The sequence below is a fragment of the Erigeron canadensis genome, chromosome 4 (genome assembly GCF_010389155.1).
Source record: "Erigeron canadensis isolate Cc75 chromosome 4, C_canadensis_v1, whole genome shotgun sequence".
Classification (NCBI taxonomy): Eukaryota; Viridiplantae; Streptophyta; class Magnoliopsida; order Asterales; family Asteraceae; genus Erigeron; species Erigeron canadensis.
The window spans coordinates 4,122,716-4,147,278 of record NC_057764.1 but is presented as its reverse complement, the minus strand read 5'-3'; the positions used below and the strand labels follow the sequence as shown (position 1 = coordinate 4,147,278).

The window sequence follows — 24,563 nt, the reverse complement described above, 5'->3', positions numbered from 1 at the left end:
GTTTAATGTGGTCAAGGACCACGGACAAAAAAATCGACCAACATGTGCATGTCTTTGTCTTTAGAGCATCCTTGTGCGTAACAGAAAAAGCACGTTAAGCTCCAGTTATGGTTCATCAGGGAGGCCGCCGTGGTTCCATGTGGTTAAAAGCAACTATTTTGATTAGTAAATATCAATGCGATTTATAAGAGAGATACGTGCTTTTTAAATTTTAATGTCGTATTCAAATAGGATAGTTATCTCTGTATGGGCTTTTCCCATTGTTAAGAATGCGCTATTAGATGTATACACCTTTTCAATGCTAATTAGGTCACCCTTGATCTTCACATTGAACTACATTGAACTTGGTTGTAAAGCTCAATTTTTCATAACTTTTCATACATAACATTTTACCTCCAAAAACCTAATTTTTAAATCATCATTAGTTATTATTTAAATAAGACTCTTTAAACTAAATTAAAAAACACATTTCATTAATAAAAATACATTGATAAAACTAAAAATATAATATTAATTTATTTTTTGTTGGAAAAAACATAAATTTGGACTAAATATAAATATATGAAATGTTCATTTGAAAACTAAATTTTTTTTAAAAGCTATAAAACTGACAAAAACATATTGTGATATGAATTTAACACAATGTGTTTTTGATAGCGCGTGAAAATCAGATAACTGTTCAAACACACTGTGATATGAACATAACACAATGTATTTTTTAAAAACACATTATGTTAAATTCAAATCACAGTGTGTTTTGATCAGTTTTCCAGTTTTCAAAAAAAATTTAATTTTCAAATGAACAATATAAATATATAAACTAATTAATATGTCGTCTATGTAACTTTCAAAAAAATATATGTTATGTATGTTTATATAGGAAGAAGAAGATATCCCAATCCATATACAGCATCATCATGTATATTTCAGTATTTCACCACGAACCCATTCACTTCTACTTCCGCGCCTACCCTCCAATGGCATTCACACCAGCCATAGCGCAAAGGGCATTCACGCCATTTTCGTGGTGACCACTTGAGACGGGTACAAGTTACAACAGTCAGACCTGGCACTTGATGTTACATAAATCCACGCTCTATAGATCATGATGGGAATTTGATGTATTTTGTATATTATTAGAAAGGGAGAGAGAAAGCTCTAATACAATGTGTACAAGGTATGATAACTTAGAACAAAATGAAATAAAAGAGGGGTTAGCTCCCCTTTTAGAAGCTCATTTGTTAACTGGTCGTTGACTCCGATAACCATGTGTTGACCTCAGTGCTATCCATGATATGATACATTCATCCTCAGCTATCAACCTCCCCTATCTAAAGGAGACTACACGGATAATGCTGTCGTCATACATGGTTTAAAAAAATGTTGCTAAAAAGAATGAGAAAATTTTCAGACATCAATGGCGTCTACCGGAAGGGAAGTAGCCCTGTGAAGATGTTGAGGAAGCAATTCCTTTGTGCATAAACTCTTTTCAGTGGACATACGACCACTTAATGTCTCCCTATCGTTTTTATCTTCAACATGTAGTTTTTTATCCAAAGAGAAACCGATGGATGACTTTGATCCATGTCCTAGCTGTTGATCTCTAAGCTCCCTTAGCTGCATCTGATATTTTGCCTTAAGCCATCTCAATTCCTGGGTAATCTCGTTTTCATAATCATCTTTTAAATCATGACCTTCTATTTGGTCAGATTCATGTTCCGGACGATGATGGTGCACCCAAATATCAGAATAGTGTAAGCCATCTGATTGGCTTGACCCTGCTGGCGGACCATCTGTGATACATTGGTCTGAAACATCAATTTGATACGTTATGTCTTCAAAACGGCCATGAATGGCAGGAGAATGGTGTCTTGATAGGCTAAGTGCTTCAAACTTCTTTTCTAAGTGATGACTTTCTTCTAAATTGCCTAATCCTCTTTGCCATTCTGGCACCAAGCAAGAGATTTCACCATCAATCATGTCGGCTATCTTATGGACATCTTGATTTGCTATATCCAAGTCCGAGACCATTTCATTTGCAACACTAAATGCTGTGTCAGCTTCAATGTCGAACCGAAAGTAAATGTTGCGAACACGACCTGCAATATTTATTGATTCATAAACACCTTTTTTTTTCCATAAGAACAATTCGTTGGTAATTACTCCACGCAGCACAAAACTATTAATATACAAAAAAATAATCTAAATTTGTTGATAAAATAATTTCAGAAGGTGTAGAAATGAAAATACTATTCGGGCATATTTCAACCTGTTTGATTCAGTTGACCCATTCCTTTTTAAGTCGCCCAAACATCTGTCATCCATTTCTTAAGAATACAATGATTTATTTTTTAATTATTACACATAACTGCATTAGTACTTTAATAATTTAAATTTTAGAATAAAACGACGAAGGAGATATTATACGTTAAAAATACACAGTAGGCAACTTTCAACACAGTCATTCTATTTCTCCTTCTAGCTAAACTTTATTTGTATGACCCGTATGAGATATAACATAACCCAAATCAGCCATAATTGGTCCAAATTGCCTAAACTAGTTGTAAAAAATAAACCTAGAAAAAAGGCAATACCTTCTTTATCGGCAATTCGTAGCCTCAATACTATATCATCATCATCACTTCTCCTTCCCTTGATAGAAATGTTGATATCTCTAAGATGGTCGTCTTCATGACTTGTAGATAGTACATTTTCATTTGCTTCAAATCTAATTTGATGATTATCCAAGTCTGTTTCCCATTCATACCCAAAATCATTTGAATCGTTGTCAATGTGATAGCCATTACTATGATGATTATTTGTAAGTTCCATTCCATCGAACTCTCTCCAATAATCTATTGATCTCAGATCATAGCCGTAACCATCAGTACGGAGAAAAGGGTCTTTAAGTAACTCTATTGCCGGAAGTCTGCGAGAAACTGTAACAAGACATTTCTCGACAAATTGTCGCACCTCAGGATCTTTAACTTTATAAAGAGCATCTGGCTTTTTCCCCTATTTAGGAGAAAATAATGTCAGTGGAATCTACGTACCGTAGAGGTGGCAGTTTCAAGTTTTCAACCGACTATGATTTACCTAAAACTGTGTGAATTCGGTCTGTTTTCTTTCCTATGGGTGATCAGTAACTTTTAATAAATTTGCTAGATATGTAAACATGATAAATGGGTTGAAAATTTCTCAAAGTGACAAAGTGTATGCAAATGCTTACAACCTTATAATCCTCTATATTTCGTAAGAATTCCTTGTAAATCGATAGACTAAAAAGTGTTGGTGGGTCAACACTACCCAAACCATATCAAACTTTTTAACTATTTTGACCAACCCCTCCACTTTAACACCTCAGATATCTTGACTTCGTATCGAGTTATTACAAAAAGGAAGCTACAAGTTCATACCGAAATAACTTTCTTGTATATCTGAGCAGGATGGGTGCATTCACTATAAGGATATTCAAAGGTAACCATTTCGAGAATGCACATTCCAAATGCATAAATATCAACCAGTTCATTATATTCCTCGGCATAAACCTCAGGAGCCATAAACTCTGGTGTTCCTGGCAGGAAACAAGATAATCAGTATCTAGCGAATTATTACAAGTATGAACCAATATCAGCACTAGCTTCTATAACTTGCAATCTTGCCAAATGTGTCGATTCCTAATGAAACATGCTAATAAAGGCAATTTTAAAACCATAAACGAAATTTAGGGAAAGTTGATGCATCTCCATAGTAGCGTTAGTATTTCCATAATTAATTAACCTCATAATAGGGTTTTATGTTTGGTTCCTACTGGTAGACTTGTTTGGTTCCATAACAACCTTATCATAATATTCCAGGTTAGAACATAATTCATTTATGTCCAAAAGAGACAAGGTGTCATGTGAGAGCGGGTGGGTGTATCAACATCAGGGTGCACATAACTTTTTGCAACAATTAAAGGTGGCAAAATATGGTGGATCTGTGGATATTAAAACAGTTAGCTTTTAGAACGAGATGCTTTGAACTAACCCTCAAACATTGTTCTCTTTTCCTAATGTTATAGAGTAAATAATAAACAGTGGATATATAAAAAAAATGATTCCGTAATTTTCTAATCAAATTAATTTAGAAGGTTGTAAACACATTTTGTCATGAGTGGTTTTAACGAATTGGCCGTTTAACCAACTTACCTTCTAGCTGTTTTATAGTTTACCCACTTTACCCGTCAGCAATTATAGTAGATATAACTGATATGACCAGCACAAACATTCTAGCTACACTTAACACATGTCCGATACTCCGATACTTGTTACAAGGTTGAAATACTATACCACTAAAAATGCTATACAAAACAGCATTAAACAATCTAATTTAAAGATATAATGAAACATAACCAGCTATATATTGGATCATTGAAATCTAAGTGCAAACCTTAAAAAGATTTAAGTTATGTCTAGGGTGCAAATTTCATAAATGTAGCACAGGTAAGAGACGTACCAACACAGCGAGCGGCATGAGATTTGTGAAGGATAGCTGCTAGACCCAAATCACCTATCTTGACTTCTCCTTGATTTCCATTAACAAAAATATTATCACACTTAAGATCTCTGTGAATCACAGGTGGATCATGGCTATGAAGGTAGAGTAAGCCTTTCAAGATCTGCCTACACCAATGCTTGATTGCATTTATATTAACCCTCTTGTGCTTTTGCCTATACCTAATGAGATCATTAAAGTTAAGCAGCATTAGAACATAAGATGTGGCAATCAGGTATCAAGCAATTAACCAGTATGGATTCCATCATTTAGATAATAGGTGCCGTTTGGTATAAAGGAATGGAAGAGGGTAAATAGAATAGCAGAATTTTCACTAGTTAGTATGAAAGCAATTATGGAGATAAAATCTCCATTTTCTTTCCCACTTACCCATTCTAGGCAAAATGTGATTACATTCTCCTAAAGCATAGCCTGATTAAACAGGCAAAGCATAGCGTTATTAAATTCTCTCTATTCCACATGTATGATTCTATGTTAGTATCTCCTAAGGAAATATTAGGGTATAATAGACAAAGGTTTGTGTATCCAAAAGAAGTTCTCTAGCTATTGAAAGTATTCTAGCCGTCCTTTAAACTTATTTAGTCTCCACCGCTCTCTTTAGCTATCGGATGTCTTCTAGTCGCCCTCTCAGTCACTGTCTCGCCGGAAGCCTTTCTACATTTCCTTACAGAATACATAAATTGGAAAGAGCACGGGAATCCAATTATTCATTTCCATTCTTGGAAATTAAAATCTAGCGCTCCGTTTCTTCCCTTTCCAATCCATTGTACCAAACAACTCAGAAATGTAAATATACGTATGCATCTCTAACTTTAATTGACTGGTTATCCAAAACTTAGATTTTCTAAAGCACAATAATCACTTTGCAAAAACACACATCCAAACATCCCGTGCATTTAGCCGTAAAAAAATATTGATTCATCGAATGCACAATCCACGTCCTCACAAAATGAATAACCGACCCATTATCAGTCCCACGAATTAACTTTCTCATAGTTGAATACCCGAAGGACAGGCAAGTATCTACTTGGAAAAAAAAAAACATTACCAAAAACGAGAAAAGCGGCAAAAAAGAGAACTTACTGTCTAAGAGTACCAGAAGTAAACATCTCGGTTACAAAATTGATGTTCCTATTGGTAGTATCAACCCACCAAGTATAGAATTTCATAATATTGGTATGTTTTAAAGTCTTGAGCAGATGTATTTCACTATACAACCTTTCAAGATCTTCAGGACTTTGTAAAAAATCATACAGCTTTACTTGATTCCAAGCTACTTCTATTCCTTCATACTCATCAAAACCCCTATATCTACACATAACAAAAATGACCCATTATTATATACATAATTTCCACATCAAAAAATCAAAACTTTTTAAAACCCCATCAAAAATAAAGCAGTAAAAACAAAGAATGCATACACTGTTTTTGAAGCTCCTTTACCCAAGATTTCATTATACTGTAAAAAAAGCATATAAAATGTAAGCTATATATATAATACATATAACATATATATAATGAAATGAAATGAAAAAAAGATTAAAAATTTACCCTTCCATATCTTCCAGTAGGATCTACTTCAACAAATTCAGTTTGATCTGAATCATCATCATCAACACAAGTATTGTTCATCATTTGGGGTTCAGCAATATAGATACAGATATAGATACAGATACAGGTACAGATATAAATACAGATACAGATACAGATACAGATAGATACAGAAAGATATAGATACAGAGGGGTTAGATAAATGATGATATGAGTGAAATGATAAATTAAACGGTAACAAGAAGAAGTTGGTGTTCTGGTTTTTTTCTAAACTGATTTGTAGATTTGCATATCATAAATATAAATAATTTTTTATATATTTATTAATAAATTTTTTTGTGGGTGATTGATATAGATATGAGTGTGATTATTGTTTTGTTTGTTTGGATATATGGACATGAAATGAAATATAGGTGTAAGGTCATCCTCGATGTTATCAATTATTGTTGTTGATCACATAAGTCATATGTACCATTTTTTTTTTTAGCTAGAAGACATGTTTCTTTCTTGTTTTTCTTTTTTATTTACTTCTATATAACTTTATGCACCACCTCACATTTCTTTCATTTTCTTGCAGAAAAGAAAACGTTAGTTAAAAATGTGATTTGATATCTTAAAACTTTGTAAAATAGCAAACACGCAGTCCTGGATTGCAATTTCGACTTAAATCGTAGCTCAAGATTTGCAATTTGACAAAAAAAAAAATATTTGGTAAAATCATATCTTTTAAATGATTAGATTTCTAACAAGATTTTAAATTATTTGGTGAAATCTTAGTTTCGATATATAAAAAGGTGGCAGCACATGTTGATCATTTGCCTTTAAAATCTATGTAAATTACTAAGTTTAAATGCGATCACCTAGCGAGCTTTTTAATTAGAAGGTAATTCGTCAAAGCGTATCATCGGATACGAAGGAAGGAACTCATTTGTCAGGATTTTTCTAGCTAAAAAAAGTAAAGAATCAGCGACCATTAAAAATCCAATCTCGCCTATAACGATGTATGAGAGAGACAAGATGTAAGCAGTTAAAGAGCTGTCAATCATTCGTAAATAATTCGAGTTTATGAGTTTTCATTTCTAAAATGAAGATTAATTTTTATTAAAAAAAATGTCTTTTATGTCGAGAGACAATCTAATGACAGAAAACATTCATTGATAAATAACATGCTTGAGCTCTAACAGACAAATATTTGATCACCACGAAATTGATATATAGATGGTTTTAAAGACGGAAAAGGATTCCTTAAAGTTGTTTCAACTTTATAGGTAAAGTTGTTTCAACTTTATAGGTAAAGTTGAAGCAACTTGAACCATTGGATTAATATCAAAGATCAAAAGTTCAAGTTTGAATCTCAACTATTGATTTTAATCCTATAGTTCAAGTTGCTTCAACTTTATTTATAAAGTTGAAGCAACTTTAGGGAATCTTTATCTTTTAAGGACATCATTAGTTTGTTGCTATAGTTTGTTAAAGAGCCACTTATATAATTGGAACAAAGTCAATTGCTTAATTTACTCTCCTATGAGTAAACTTTTCATAGTATATATAGTTTTAAGTAGGGCTAATAGGTTCTAAAGGTATCTTACTCGTCGACTTTTACTATGTAAAGTATCTTCCCAAAAATCCTCATAATCTAATGATAAACAGTGTAATATATTCTCAATTAGAGGATTAAGAATACCACTTAAAAAAATTTAAGCGGTTTTGTCTGCCAGAAAACTTCAAATGCAGATCACGGCTTCAATACTTCGAATTAGAACACGAACGTTTCACCAAAATACTCAAAATCATACCGTGAACAAACCCTCGGCAACAGAAATCGAAAAAAAGGTTGCCGAAAAAAATGGTGATTCGCCGAAAAAGTTCAAATGCATATAATAAGTTTGGTTATCCTGTATCCTGTAAATTAAAAATCTAATACTAAAACTAGGTAGAAGAGTGATCGAAGTGCAGCATGGAAATTTAAAAGTAACCCTCAGTTGACTTTACAAGTCAACGAAACATGTAGAAAATGTTTTCGCGGAGCAACTTTGAGATCAAATAACTTATAACCGAAACGAGATCTAATGAATCCGTTGCCACATGTGGATTCTTTGTAACCCAATCTATCAATCTACTTTTTTTAACAACGTTTTTACCTTAACAATTATCCTAAAAACTAACCCGAAAATAGCAATAAACATAAACTTTGTATCAAAGTGGCAACTTTGATCGCTTTTAACTAGTAACTGCTTTGATCTACAACCAAACGGTTTTCACACATGTATTCTCTAGACCTCAATCTATATAAAGCAACTAAGTAACAACCTTATAACCTTCACAATTGACCCGAAAACTAACCTGAAAACCTTACGAAAAACTCGTAACTAACTTGCATCGCTTGAAAATAAACAGTAACCAATTGCCACGAAACTTCACACACAGCTTGACTATAGCATAATCTAGATACCTAACCAAAGAAACAGGCTGTAATCCTCTCCAATCAAAGGTCAACGGGATCGAAAATCTTGTGAGAAACTAATAACTAGATTATATCTTAAAAAATAAACGGTAATCAAATGCTTCGAAACTTAACACACTACTAAATATGACAATAACGAATCAACCCATGCCTTCAAAACGAAAAGTTAACTTGTATATTTCATGCTACACGGATCTAAAATTTCAAGACTCTAAAATGGTAACTCGAGCTATACTAAACCAAATCACAAACCGTAACTTGCAAATAACTTTAATAACATTAACTAAGAGAAACACAGTGAATTTAAGCAATAATGATCGGAAATCTGAACGAAAAATGAAACACAAGTTTAACTGGGTCACATATGAACCTTACCAACTATAAAACTTAACAACTAGAAACTATGAGTGAGTGATCTGGTGATGATTATGAAGTGATTGGTGATGTGAAACGAAATGTTTGATCGAAAATGTTTGCGTTGCGGGAGCTTTTTATTCGATCCGGCGAATCACCATTTTTTCCGGCGACCTTTTTATTCGATTTCTGTTGCTGAGGGTTTGTTCACGGTGTGATTATGAATATTTTGGTGAAACGTTCGTGTTCTAATTCGAAGTATTGAAGCCGTAATCTGCATTTGAAGTTTTCCGACAAATTTTTCGGCGAATCACCATTTTTTTCGGCGACCTTTGTATTCGATTTCCGTTGCTGAGGGTTTGTTCACGGTGTGATTATGAGTATTTTGGTGAAACGTTCGTGTTCTAATTCGAAGTATTGAAGCCGTAATCTGCATTTGAAGTTTTCCGACAAATTTTTCAGCCAAACACACACAAAACAGCTTTTGGAAAACTGGATAGTGGTTTTGATACCCACATTAGATCGCATTTACACACACTTGGTTTACATTAGGAGGTTTTTTGGGACGATACTTTACATAGTAAAAGTCGACGAGTAAGATACCTTTAAAACTTATTAGCCCTTTTAAGTAATGTTATCAATCCGTCAACATTTTGTTTTTGAGAGCTTGAAAAATTTGGTTCGATCTTCAACAATGTTGTTTTTATTAGCAACTTTTTTCACACTAATCTTAAGGGGAGGGGATTTGTTCAAGTTAATTCTCATGTTAGAGTAATCTTGGCCCTTAGATGAAAATCAAGAGCCAAGATTCAAAGATGATATATGAATATTGGTCATTGATTTTCATTCAAGGGTTAAGATTAGGGGTGTAAACGAGTCAAACCTACTCGCGAAATACTCGAACTCAATTCGTAAAAAGCTCGTTTCGACCCGAGTGTAAACGAGCTCGAGCCGAATTCGAGCTTAACTGTTGGCTCATTTATTAAACGAGCTCGAGCTTGAGCTTTGAATCCATAACTCGATTAAGCTCGCGAGCCTAAACGAGCTTTCATATACTAATTGAGTCGAGCACTATCGAGCTTAGTTTTGATCACTTACCGAGCTAGATCTCGAGCCAAACTCGAACTTATTGATCAGTGTCGTTGGACCGATCAAAAATAAAACTAATTACCACTAATTAGCTAGGGTAAGTCAAGTATCGTATCTACAGGGAATCAAGGGAAAGTGTTAAACAATTTTATAAAGTTAATTAAACTAGACATAAACTTAAAATCGATTGATTGATTGGTTTTGATTAAAACTACAATTGATCATAAACTTAACAAAATACTTCAATTAACAAAGTAGACCATTCTCATGCTCCCAATTATGCTTTCAAATATGTAACCTAACTTATATTCGTTGAAAACCACATAGACATGATTCGTTATAATGTTTGGAATGAATGAACTTAAGAACTAAAGTAATCGGTTGTGATGATTCACGATAATGAAAAACCGAAGAATTGACACAACTAGATTTTCAATTCATTAAAATAGAATTACAAGTTCATGAGAGATTCTTTCAATAATCCATGATTAACAATAATTTGGAACCAAAGGATGGATGAATTTCATTCAAAGTCATAAATATGTAATCATTCATTCAAATCCAAACAATATTAGATGCAAAATTCAATTAAGAATTAAACATCTAATCCAACATGAATATGAGAAAGGTTGAACATAAAAGTCTTACATAATTGTTCACATGAGAATGATCAAAGAAAACCTAGCCTATAATCTTCATCATTGATTCTTCAATTAAGGCTTTGATCTCCATGAAAATATGAATTGATGATGAAATTGGGGTGTTGTGTGTGTTAGGAAACTGCCCAGGGATGAGAAAATATGAAGTGATAACTTCCAAATTCGTGTATGAAGGTTATATAAACTGAAAATTAATAAAACCCTTTAAATTCGGAATTTTGGTGCAGCTATGGCCGTCCCAGATGGTCACCAGGGCATCCCAGACTGCCCTCCAGAAATGGCAGTTTTCCAGATTTTTGCCTTGACACTTCTTGACTTGATTTTCGACTTTGCTTGACTTCTTAATGATCCATTTAACTTCAATTTGTCACGAAAGACCTGAAACACTTAAACAAACATAAAAACGCCCTAATCGTCTATTAACATTCACAAAACATGTTCGTTTTCATACTTTAAGATTAGACGAATTAAGCGTTTATCACTTATTTAGTTTTTTTGACAAACGAGCCGAGTTCGAGCTTTCTTAACAGATCACGAGCCGAGCTCGAGTTTATATACTAAGGCTCGAACGAGCTCGAGCCCGAGCTCCTTAAACGATCTCGAGCTCGAGCACTATCGAGATCGGGCTCGGCTCGTTTACACCCCTAGTTAAAATCTCCTCAACTTAACTCAAGTTAGGAAATTAACTTGAGAGAATCCTCACCCAATTTTAAAAGTTGGATAAGAATTACATGTGCCCACAAAACACATGTTTAGAAATATTAAATGAACTAAAAAATTCTATAAATAACGATAAATGCAGTTTATAGGAATTAATAAAGTATAATATTACAATATTAGGATAAAATATTTCATATTTTAGGAATTACTGGTTTTCACTCCATGTTATTAAATATAAACCTAATACTAATAATAATAATAATAATAATAATGGATTAGATAAGTAGTGAAAGTTGTTCTCTTTATTTCAAATAAAAAAGTTTGAATCTTTCCAATTTTGGTGCGGGTTGTATTGACAGGAGAATCAGAAATCACAAGCCGTAAGAATCAAACAAAAAATTGATTGCATTATAAAGTATTAAAGGGTTTGCGATATCTTTATGCCTTGTAGAGTTGTAGTTGTCTTTTTTTCTTTGTATGCCTTTTTTTTCAAGATTTAGTCCATTACACTTCAAAAGTAATTTTAATCTTTTTGCTTGTAGATAGAAGACTTAGTATAATACATATTTGTATCTTTTAACATTTTGATTTTGTTAACTTTTTCAATAGGGATAAGTATCCTGAAATGTAACAAACTTTGGACGAATGTTCTTAGTAGGAAATAACTAAAGTTTTGTGTATTGTATGTAAACAACTTTAAAAAATGTTTATTGTATGTAAGAAAACATACGTGGCAACCATATAGAGGTGCCACTTGTCTGATTTTAATTGGTTGAATACACTTTCTTACATACAATACACATTATTTTTGAGTTGTTTACTTACAATACACAACTTTAGTTATTTCTTACTATAGACATTCATTCAAAGTTTGTTACATTACAAGATACTCATCCCTTTTCAATATTATCACACCACATCTTTGTTTTGACGGATATAAATAAAATAATACTAATAATAGTAATTACTATATACGAGTAATAGTAAACCTCTTGGAAGTTTTCTAGTCATATATAGTATGATTTTTGTATCTTTGTAATACTAATGGCGTGTTTAGTTGTGGAAAAAGTATTCTAATTTTTCTTTTTTAATTTTTTAAAAAATGAAATGAGTTATTCATATTTAGAAAACAAATGAATATTCTGAAAACACGTTCCAAACCAAAAAATGAAAAACAACTCGAGTTTTCCAAGATTTAAAAAATGGAAAACGAAAAGTGGAAAACAATAAAAAAAAAATGTTTTCTAATTTTTCATAGAAAAGCGGAAACATGTATTTTCTGTTTTCATGGAAAACATTTTTAGAAAACTATAATTTGAACGCATTTCCTGTTTCCCATATTTTCTTTGAAAACAAAAATGGAAAATATATGTGTTTTCTCCAACTAAACGCACCCTAATATACTATAAAGTTTTTCATGTCATTTTTCTAGATCCCACTTGTTATCATCAATTACCTTTTTTAAAAAGGTTGTTTTTCTTATTCACTTTTTATACAAACAATTGCGTTGAGGTTTTTGATGCAACTAGAAATGTATCGATGGAACTAGATTGGGTTGGAAACTTTTTGATGTTCTTTCAAAGGTTTTTGATGAAACTTTTTGATGTTCTTTCAAAGTTCGAAATCAAACTATTACAAAAATAACCCAATTATATCCCAGTAAACCAATAAAATTGAATAAGTAGTTGATAAATTTTTTTCTGAGTCGAGGTCAAAGGTTTTATCTACATGTTTTATAAAGCTGAAGATCATTTTCTATTTTAAATAGAATCTTGAAACAACTTCTCTACATTGTTGTAGTAGATGTAAGACTATTTACATATTTACCTCTTCATATACCGTCAAAAGTATTAAGAGCTAAAGACATTGGTTACTTACTATATCAGGTAAGTTCGTTCCACGTGAACAAATGAACCTTATTCTAATTTAAATAAAACGGGCCGATCATATAATAAACATGGCTATAAAAAAAAAATTATAATCTGGGCTAACTATATTCAGGCTCATATATAACAGAACAAATAATAACACAGTCCCAACAGCATGAACAAGCAGAAGAAGAGTGAAGAACAGTTCATTAAATCAGAAAAGATACAAATTTTTTTCAATCTGTATCTATCTTACTATCTATCTATCGAAGGTATGTATATACAGTATATTATACGGAAATCATACATTATTTATAATATCCATTTACTGTAGCTTTATTTTGTTTAAATTAGTGTATGTAAATAGCTGTGTAGTATATCTATTGATTGAGTTTTTTGTGCTACAGTTATTGGGTATTAATTACTTTTATGATTGTTTCTAAATGGAAATATGTTGTTGGGTTGATTATGTAGGTTTATGGGTGTGATTGATTGAGATAGTTAGTGAAGTAGTTAAGTTCTGTGAATTTGTGGCTTTATTATAGTAAGAATAAGTGAGATATATTATCGATATAGTTAGTAAAGACGTAAAGTAGTTAAGTTCTGTGAATCGGTGAATTTGTGTTGATCCGGTCGTATTTAGAAAGCAATCCATTTAGGTGTATGAATGAATTTTGGTACCGGTCCTACCGGACAGATTACACACGTCTCATAATTGTTTCGGTGGGTTAATTAGAGCCAAATTGCTCAAACATTTGCTAGTATATATGGTTTTATGTAGTGTACATTTTAATTTTGTGTGCTTGAAAAACTTGATCCTTATGTTTCGACGTTTTCCAGGAGTGTTGCTTTCGTTAGCTGTTTTTTTCACACTAATTTTAGAAAGTGGAAGAAACAATAGAAGCTAGTTGTTTTATGCCCAACTTTTAAGCAACCGCATCAAAATTTTAACAAACTGGTAATCATCAATCCCTGCAGATGAGCGGAGGCACTATGATTGAAGCTCTGCCTTTAGTCTCGTCTCTTTCTCCTTCGGTTCTTTCTTTGCTTGACACTGAACTACACACTGCTGATGATCTCTAACAAGCTCCAAGGCTTGTTTCGGAGTTGCAGAATGGTTGTCATCTCTTGGATAAGAGCCTCACAGATTTGAACCGAAGGCTTGGTACCTCTTTGCTTGCTTATTCTAAGTACTCTGATGAAGTTGGTGCCCTCTTTGATGACATCAATGCCAAGTTAAGCAGTTTTCAATCTTCTTTATCGTGTAAGTTTTTCTTATATAACTGCCGAATTTTCAGCAAACTATAGTATTGTTTTTGCTAATAATTTAGTTGTAACGGGCTGTTTAGACGGAGAGGGTGGAAAGCAAAGGGAAAGATCAGAAACCTTCTTGGGGAAGGAGTTGCCCGCACTTGCTCGTGAAGTGGCTAGGGTTGAGGCAGTTAGAGTATACGTTGGTAAGTTATTCAGAACATTCTTCTTATAGAAATCAATGCATGCTGCTGACACTGTATGAGTTGCTTCATTTAATGCTAAAGTTTTGTTAAATTGGTTATGAGTTTACTATGCTGATAAAGTTAAATGTATATTTGAGTATTTGACCCATTGTCATTTATTTTGTACTTTGTATAGAAAAGTAGTTAAAATTGCCTCAAAGAAGGGTGTTTCTGGTAATGAGAATCATATGGAAATTAAATGAAACAGAGAAATAAAATGTAGAGAAATGAAATTGGCCAAGGAATTTAATGTATTACACTTTTTGGTAATGGCAGAGAACTGACCTGATATTACTAAAGACTTCAATTTTTCTGTTTAGTAACAAAAAAGCATAGAAATGGAAAGAAATTTCTTTTAGAAATACAGTATTATTTCTGATATTCCTTGTGCAATTAAAATCTAGCAAAACTAAAATTTTGATTACGCAATATTAAACACATTTGCTTGTCATGTCTTCTATAACATATATTTTTTTTTATCATAAGTGTAAGTCCCAACCAAACACATAATAGAGATGTCAACTAACTGACCAAGATTAAAACAACAATGTTGCTGTCGTTTTACACAGATCCAACCCATCTATATCCTCAGCACTTTCATCATCAAGTTTTATTCAAAATTACCGCATAAAAGTTCACTAGTCCTTCAAATTCGAGTTTGTCGTAGTCTGCTATTAATTTTCATGTGTCAACCATCTTAAACCCACCTACCTCTACTTTTCATTGCAAGATTTTTTAGTCACAACTTGAATCTGACTATCACTGTTTCATATTCATACTAATTCCTCAGCAATTAAATAAACAGTAGCATGCCGAAACATCTTTATTAGTTCAAAAGAGCTATGCAAAATGATGAATCACCTAAGTGATCTTGTCTGCACTTGAAATGCTTGTCTAGAGTTTTAGAATGATTGTCTAAACCAAAGTACTATGTACATATTCATGATACTCGGGACTGCTATTTAGTTTCTTTTGAAGTCTTTCAACAACTGCTTGTCTAATCTCCGAATTCCATACCAGTATCATTGTCCGAACTAGTGGTAATGTGTGTGTATTGACCAAACTTTGGATGATTTAAACTTGGCTATTGTGTAGATATGGCATCGATAAGGTATGTCACCAGTTCAAACATATGCAGCAACAACAACAAGGTTTGCTAGTTCAATAAAACTATAACTTTGTGCAAAGCAATATGATAGATTGATAGCTTCTTCTATCTTTTTGTGCAAAGCGATATGATGATATATAAATAAAATAAGTTAATAGCTCATGACACCCTACCCTTATAAGATCTTGAATATGTATATTGTCACATGAATGGGAAATAAATAAAATTACTAGGAATTTTCACATTGGATACATGTGATTGAGTTGTTATAAAAAAGCTTAGAGTGACTATCGATTTGCAATAATTAACACCGAATTTTACTTCATGAAAACCATCCAACAAGTTCATGTTTATATTGTATAATAATCCCAAATATGACAGATTGCTACGCTGAATACGGTTTTGGTTGAGCTGATATATAAGGTTAAACTAATAAAGTTTGAAAATATAACACATAGTCAGTCATCTTTGACCTGAGTTTGATTTACAAATAAGAAGTTGATAAAAGAGAGCAAACCTATGGTTTGCTACAGTGGAGATAGTGTGGCAGAGATAAGAGTTGCTTATCAATGGAGAAGAAAGATCGGCTGTGTGGAAGAAAAGTAGTGGAACTCGGAAACTCACCAAATGTAGGGTAGGATATTTTTGCTGTATCTTGAGAAGGATTTGCGTGTGATAGTATCCATTTATATCCCTTTTTTTTAGTCTGGCTCCATTTCTCAAAGATAGAACATAGAGAAATTTGTCTGAAAGAATTTAATTTCTCCCCTGATTAGGTGGAAATCAAAATGTATAGTATAAAATTTTTTGAGCAATCCAACTCTTTGTGTTCTTTATTTCTTTGATCTACCAAACAAAGAACTTTTTATTTATTTTCATTTCTCTATGCTCATTTTTCTGTACCGAACACACCCTAAAGTTATTTAGATTTTAGAATACTAGTTTTTATCTCTTTCCAAGTTTCACTTTGCATGATAGTGTCTACGAGTTTAGTAAGAAATGGGAGGGCAGGCAGAGAGAGTTAATTTCTGTTTTGAATTTGTAATCCAAAAGTTGAACGTGATTTTCATGTATTGTGAGGTCCATTTGTAGTCACCTACGTATATACTGAAAACAATGTCTTTCAATGCTAAATATTCCCTTTTTTTTTTTTTTTTTTTTTTGTCTTGCAGAAACAGCATTGAAACTTGACACCTTGGTTGGAGACATTGAAGATGCGGTCTCTTCCAGTGTAAACAGAAAGTTAAGGAAGCAGACCACTTCCCAGAATCTAGAGGTGAGCAAGTTAATTAAAATAGGACTGGTATCTGTATCGTTATGATGAAGAGGCGACAGCTTTAACCTCAACCAAATATTGATATGAATATCTCGATTTATATTTTATTATACTTTAAACTAGTCAATTAAGTTAGTTTAAAAAGGAAATGAGTTTGATGGGCTAAACAAAAAACAGGTTGAAAGTCGCTTGAAGTTTTTTCTTAATGCATATTACCTTCCATACTGTTTTATTTCATATGTTCTAATATCCTATTTGCTGTCATATACTTATGCATTGAATATTTATTAAGAAGGGGATAAAAACTTAAAAAGTCTTTCTGGCCCAACCCAAACCTGTTTACAGCTAAGTAGCTAACCCACCTATCTTACGACCTTTACTATGAAGTAATACTTTATAAATCTTCTGATTTGTGGCAGGAAGCGCCCTTTGCTGCTATTTATGCTATCCAACTAGCAGAAGATGTTCTAACTAAAGTTTCACGAACACGCCCTCAATGGTCCCGCCTCGTTTCAGCCGTTGATCACAGAGTGGATCGAGCATTAGCCATTTTACGACCTCAAGCAGTTGCTGACTATCGATCCCTTCTTACCTCGCTTAACTGGCTACCACCTCTGTCCACTTTAACCTACTCTAATCCAGAAGAAAAAACTTCTGCTGAATTTACTAATTCCCTTTACACAATGCGTGGTGACCTCAAGCGACAATATTGTGACAGTTTTCTTGCACTTTGCAAACTACAGGAATTGCAAACCCAAAGCAAATATAGACAACTCCAAGGGCATAACCATGAATTTACTTTACATCAGCCACTTTGGGCCATTGAAGAGCTTGTGAATCCTATATCGATTGCATCTCGACACCATTTTTCAAAGTGGTCTGACAAGCCGGAGCTTATTTTTGCTATAGTTTATAAAATAACTCGGGATTATGTCGATTCTCTGGACTGGTTATTGCAGCCACTCGTTGATGAAGCACTATTGTCGGGTTATTCGTGCAGGGAAGAATGGATTTCAGCCATTGTATCATCCTTGTCTACTTATATGGCAAAGGAAATATTCCCTATTTATATAAGTCAGCTCGATGAAGAAGGTACTACTGAAAATCGATCACTAGCTAAAGTATCATGGTTAAATTTCATTGACTTGATGATTTCTTTTGATAAAAAAGTGAAAAGTCTTGTAGCACAGTCTGGAATTACACTATCCCTCGAGTAATATGGGAATATACAAAAGATTTCTTCTCTATCTGTTTTCTGTGATCGACCCGACTGGCTTGATTTTTGGGCTAAAATAGAACTCAGTGATGCAATTGATAAACTGAGGCCCGAAATCGAGGACGAGAAAAATTGGTTGATGGAAGTTCAAAAATCAGGTCTCTTTTCTGGTTCAGAATCATATGGGTCACCTGCAGTCTCGGGTGCTTTTCTCAGGAGTTTATCATCTATCATTGAACGGTGCCGATTACTACCATGTGTTTCTTTGAGAGCACGGTTCATTAGATTGACAGGTGTACCAATTATAAATCATTTTTTGTATTTCTTACTGTTAAGATGCCAAGAAGCCAAAGGTTTGACTTCTCTGACTGACGATCATGCTTTGATTAAAGTGACAATGTCTATCAATGTTTCCCGGTTTTTTGAGTCTACTGTGAAGGAATGGTGTGAGGAAGTGTTCTTTCTTGAAATGGAAATGGATTCTGTTGGTATAATTGATGAGGAAATTAGTAAGCTGGAGAAGTTTAGAATTGAATGGGTCGAGAAGTTATCAACGGTTACTTTAAGGGGGTTTGATGCTTGCTGTCGTGAATATATAAAAAACACGAAGCAATGGATGGAAAAGACTGAAGAAGGTTGGGCTGTGTCAAAATCATTCATTGGGGCACTTGATTATTTGCAGGCAAAAATGACAATATTAAAATTGAATTTAAATAAGATGGATTTTGTTGGAGTTTGGAGAAACCTGGGAACTGATATTGATTCACTTCTTTTCTGTGGCATTTTTATGAGCTATGCAAATTTTAGTGATGGTGGTGTAGAAAAACTTGCTAATGATTTAACAGTTCTATTTGGTGTTTTCAAAGCATGTTGTTTAAGACCTGAAGGGTTCTTCCCGAAATTAAGTGAAGGTTGAAGGTTATTGAAAATGGAGGATAAACAACTGTGTGGCAGCGTAGAAGAAGGGGATAGGTGGCTCGATAAAAGCTTGATAAGGCATTTGACTGTGAGTGAGGTGGAAAGAATCGTGAAAAATAGGGTATTTGGATAAACATTTCAATTTTTCCAGGTGCTTCTAACTTAGGATGGTTACCCGATATACTTGAGTATGTGCTTTGTTTTAATTTTAGGAATTGAAGGATTATGGGTATGTTTGGCAAAAGTAGTTGTAGCTTGTAGCGATAGCTTTTAGTTGGAGCTGTAAGCGGTAGCTTTTAGTTGTAGCTGTAAGCTGTAGCTCTTATTTTTTAAAAGTGTTTGGTATGGTAGCTGTAGCTGCAACTTTAAGAGGCATTTGTGTAACTTTTAAAGAGTAAAAGCTCCATCGAAAAGCTAAAGCTCCTGAAACGCTACTTCAACCAGCATTTCATTTTGGAGCTTTTTCTTTCAAATAAAAGCTAAAGCTAGTTGCATCCAAACAAAGCTTTTAGTATTTTAGGAGCTTTTAGTTTAAAATAAAAAGCTAAAGTTCTTGAAAAGCTTATGTCAAACATAGCCTATGTTGTACAGTTATATTATATTATAAGAACTACTTTGTTTTAATTTTAAAAATTGAAGGATTATGTTGTACAGTTATATTATATTATAAGAACTACTTTGCTTGTTTCTTTAATGCCTAGAACCATTTCCATCTTTTTTTTTTTTTTGAGCGGCAATCTATTCTACACCTACTCCTAAACTACACAAATACATAGGATGCAGCCTAGGACTTCCGAAAATCCCCTCAATAATCCACCCCCACAAAAATGTGGAGAGCAGGACTCGAATCTTGTGAATCCTCTATTTCGTTGCTATCTAATCTAATTGTAGTCGAATGACTTGTCTTTGCATTGGTCTGGAATTAGAATGCAAAGCTGAAACTAACTATGGTGATCAAGATCTATTAATTAAACTTGTTCAAGAGGCCCATCAAATGTGTAGAGGTTAAAGCAGTAATTATTAGTTTCGAATATATATTTTTTGAGTTGCAGTAAGGTTCATTGTTTGCTGGGAGATTACACACAGGCCAAGTTTAGAATTTGGCATAGTTTGGGATTCGAGGAGCCCAAGAAATGCAGCCAAGTCTGAAAGAAAGTATCAATACAAATTTCAAGAGATGATGTTTGAGGAAAACTCTACAACAGCTCAAGAATTTCATATTTGGATATTTTTAGTTTTATGTGTTTAAAAGTTTACTAGATGACAATCACATGATGGGTTTAAGATTATCTGGGTAACTTAACACCTATAGCAAATCAGATAATTTGCAAGAATTTCATATTCGGATATTTTTAGTTTTAAAGCTAAACCTGATCAAATTCTCGTGTGCAAATGTGCAATATATCAATCTTTACACCAAATGTGCAGGAATGCAATTTTACTGGATATATAGTATTTGAGATGATCATGTTTACTCTAGATGGAATATCATGTATTAACATGATTTGTCTCTTGAACTGAGGAGAAACAATATGTTGAAAATGTTATTGTCATAAAATCACTTTACTGTAGTTCTGAGATTTTATCCTACATTAGTTGCACGAGATTTAAGTTCCTTTATTAAATCCTTTGAAGCGAGCTACTAATAACTTCCCATTTACTAACACCACAAGTAATTTATTCATTTATCTGCGTTTACGTACTATTCGTAATAATCTGAAAATCTTTATCAAAGCGCAATCCCAAACACCACTTAATGTAGTTGCTGATTAGTTTAGAAAGTTGAAGAAGTCTTTGTCAGCTATATCTCTTTATTCCTTTTAGTACCAAATATCAATATTCTTTAGGCACTCCTTCCCTTGAGAAAGACACAAGAAACACCACAAGATATTATAATAGTAACTGTTGTATTTAATTAGCTTAATATCTGTCTGATTGAGTCGAACAACCTAGAAACACAGTTTTTATACATGCTACAAGCAGATAATAAGGCGTATACTTTGTGTGGTCCTGTGACATCCACACACACAGACACACATTATTGCTGCAGAAGATCCCTGATGATGTTCCCATCATCAACGCTGGATAAAATCTAGTAGTTAAGATAGTCTTTCTCCCAAATTGTCACCTTACGCTCTGAGGCTTCTAATTTAATTGCATGTCTCTTGAAGAATCTTTGATGCTGTTACCTATTCATCATATCAATATAGATCAGTTTAATATATAACTTGCATACTATACGCTCTACTACTGAGCCATGGTCAAGACCATGAGGCTCGGGTGATCATGCTCTGGCAACATGGTCGTGGTTCATCAACCAGACATGGGTTTCTGCCTTGATAGGAATTAAGGATACAGAGGTACGAGCCTGTAAAACAGATCCTGTTCAAGTAAGGTCATTATACTATACCGTCTATGATTATGATATATATTTATCATATTGGTACAGATCAGCTTAACATATAATTCTCCCATTGACTTGCTACAAGACCAAATATGGGAGTCTGTACCCTGGAAGATGCTGCAGGTTGGGGATATCATTAGACTAAGTAAGCTTCATATCCTTGTTACCCTTTATTTATTTTTATCTTAGCCACCAGTACGGTGAGAAGCCATATTTTTGTTACATTCATAAGTTATAAGATGGAAGTTATAATTTATTTACGTATAGGAATAAATAGCACCCATGATTTATAGTTTACAAATGATACGACTTACATGATTATTGTTAACACTGCTACTATAGCTAGCGTCACTGGCTTCCTTGAAGTTCAATGCAAATTTTAATGTTCATCTGGTTTTATGTGAAGTAAGACGCGTTCTTTCCAGCAGATTTAGTAATCCTTGCAGCAACAAATCCTGATGGTGTTTGTTAACCGAGGTCTGTTTTAAGTTTTGGATATATAAACTTATATTTTAGCATCTTCCTTTCTTAGTGAATTATATAAATTTTGCAACATTTATTTTCTTGTATTGCAGAGTTGCGGCAACAAAACTCCGGTCATTTTTATTGGTACTGAAAAACATTTGGATGAATCTAAGGGTTTTAATGTTTTGCATCCTTCATCTTAGTGTTAGAATTTCTGAGATAAGTAGTTCCCGTATATTAAAAAGGATGCTCTCCCGATATCTGATTATTTGCATGAACGATTTTAATCAGGAATGCGTGACTGGTCTGGAATCATGGACAAGATTCATGAAGTGGTTCATATGGATCAGCAGCCTGAGCTTCTGCTAAAGCTCTGTGAGGGAATTTCACATTGAGAATTATGTATGAGCAATTTCATAATATACTCAAGATCCTATTGGCAAGGTTCACCTCCATTATTATCACATAGATTATGATTACAACTTTAACAGCATAAGCACTTTTCGCTCACATTTTATTACAACGAATGTTCTAATCTGATTTCACATGATAACTTTCAGAATGAACATCCATAAACCCTTTAAATCATCACCGCCCTACTGTTGAATGGGAAATTAGCCAAAAATATCAAGTAGGATGGTCTTTCTAAGGTTATGGCTTTTTCTAGAAATTCATTTTGGACCAAACTAGGCAACAAATGGTGGTATATTTTCATAAATATTACTGTCGCATTACTTAGATAATTAGTCTTGGTACAAAAATTTCGGGGCATTACCTTTTTACAACTCTCCCTAGATTTATATCCCCAACATGTGTATACTTTTCATTTAATTACACCAATTAAGTCATACAAACAACACTGCATGCTAACCATGTAACATAACAATAATTACAAAACACAAACCTCATTACATTACATCCAGTTTCACATTAATACATCCATGAACATCATTAAAATATTCCCAGTTATCTCGATGCAAATGTTACGTTGAACGGAACACAGATCCGAAGGCTATAACTCTATCCGGATTGATCTAATGACGAAAAAGTCACTGCTAGCTGGCCCAACGTACACTATATGGAGCCTAGACCTAATAAATAATAATAACTATATGTTAATTCCACATAGCTGAAATTCGTACCTTCACCTCGGTAATAAAACTCGTTAACTCGCCACGTAAGCCATGGATCAATATTGTCATCTCAATGCAAAGTTAGCCCAAATTTACCAAATATATTATCCATGTTATTAAGAATAGCCAAACAATTACTCAACATTTCACTAGATCTCCCAATCTTCATTTTCACTTCTTCAACGTACATCGATCCCATTTCTTCTAACCCATCTACACATGTTTCTTGATCCGTCATCGCACCACTTACCCACGTCATCATATCCTTCACTTTCCCTTCATCCAACAACCCCACGCGCTTACCTTTCTTCCTTTCCGCGCGTGGGTCTACGCGCATCACCTCAACACATTTCACTAGTTGACTAACCGCATCTTCAAATAATACAACACAATCTCTGACCGCAGACCTCGTCGCTAAATCTGTCGTCGTTTTTGAGAGCAAGATTTTAGGTAAGGAAGAAATGTTTGCTAACGAATTTAAGGTTAATTGTAACGTTAGCTTAAAAATCATTTCTGGGACTATGTAGTTGTCGGGATCTACCGACGAAATGTCGGTGTAACATAACTCTGGATTCTTAGTGACGGAGCATACGGCTTTTATCGACGTTGATTCTTTGACTGACTGATTTTCTTGGTTGGGATGGTTGTTGAAGACGGTGGACGTGAGGATTGTTCCGATGATGACGGTGAAGAGAGTTAAGATGACGATGATAGCGACGGTACGACTGCGTTTGGGTGGTGTGGGTGATTCGTCGTCTGATGACGATGTGGAATTGACGTTGTGGTAAGGTTTAGCGACGAAATTAATTGTATATTCTTCATCATCATGCATCATGCACGCACAGCTGCTTATTAATTCGTAATGTGGTTTATGAGAATTGGCTTTAAATATGTGTTTGCATGAAAAAGGTGTATAGTTTCTCATACAAGAGAATATATAGTTGTGGTTGTGGTGGGCTACAATGTTCCTTAACATCTATTTTATTTATTTATTTGATGATAAAAACAAAAACAAGTTATTAGTTAAATAGAATGAACGGTGTTGGAACAAGTCCAAAATAACTTATGTTATTTTTCCCTTTTTCTTTTACTTTTATGTCGACTAACTCAATAGTCACTACAACAACATATCGGGTAGCCCACGAACCAAATTACTTTTATGTATGTGACATGTTTTTCTTGACTTTTATGTCGACGACTAATTTATAATTTTTTATTTTAAAAAATATCATAGATGAGAATCTTCTAAAGTTGCTTTAAACTTTAAACTTTACTAGTAAAGTTCAAAACAACTTGACTTTTGGATTGAAATCACAGGTCAAGATTCAAATATCATTTTTGAATC

At 33.6% G+C, this 24,563-nt stretch overlaps 2 protein-coding genes, 1 non-coding gene and 1 pseudogene across 3 annotated transcripts; 1 reads left to right on the top strand and 3 right to left on the bottom strand.

The window, feature by feature from the left end:
* Positions 1-1,106: 1,106 nt before the first annotated feature.
* LOC122595430 (probable serine/threonine-protein kinase WNK9) lies at positions 1,107-6,377 on the bottom strand. Its single transcript, XM_043767787.1, has 7 exons — positions 6,109-6,377; positions 5,979-6,016; positions 5,641-5,868; positions 4,498-4,718; positions 3,417-3,574; positions 2,595-3,015; positions 1,107-2,099 (listed from the first exon to the last, which is right to left on the bottom strand). Exons 1-7 carry the CDS (start codon positions 6,190-6,192, stop codon positions 1,408-1,410), a joined length of 1,842 nt encoding a protein of 613 aa, XP_043623722.1. The 5' UTR covers positions 6,193-6,377; the 3' UTR covers positions 1,107-1,407.
* A 7,818-nt stretch (positions 6,378-14,195) lies between these two features.
* On the top strand, positions 14,196-19,796 carry LOC122598163 (annotated as a pseudogene).
* Positions 19,797-21,402: 1,606 nt separating this feature from the next.
* LOC122598732 lies at positions 21,403-21,616 on the bottom strand. The gene has a single exon (XR_006323721.1). It is a non-coding gene; the product is annotated as a small nucleolar RNA U3 (small nucleolar RNA).
* A 1,200-nt stretch (positions 21,617-22,816) lies between these two features.
* LOC122598664 (pectinesterase 1-like) lies at positions 22,817-24,102 on the bottom strand. Its single transcript, XM_043771249.1, has one exon. It carries the CDS (start codon positions 24,051-24,053, stop codon positions 23,289-23,291), a length of 765 nt encoding a protein of 254 aa, XP_043627184.1. The 5' UTR covers positions 24,054-24,102; the 3' UTR covers positions 22,817-23,288.
* Positions 24,103-24,563: the final 461 nt, after the last annotated feature.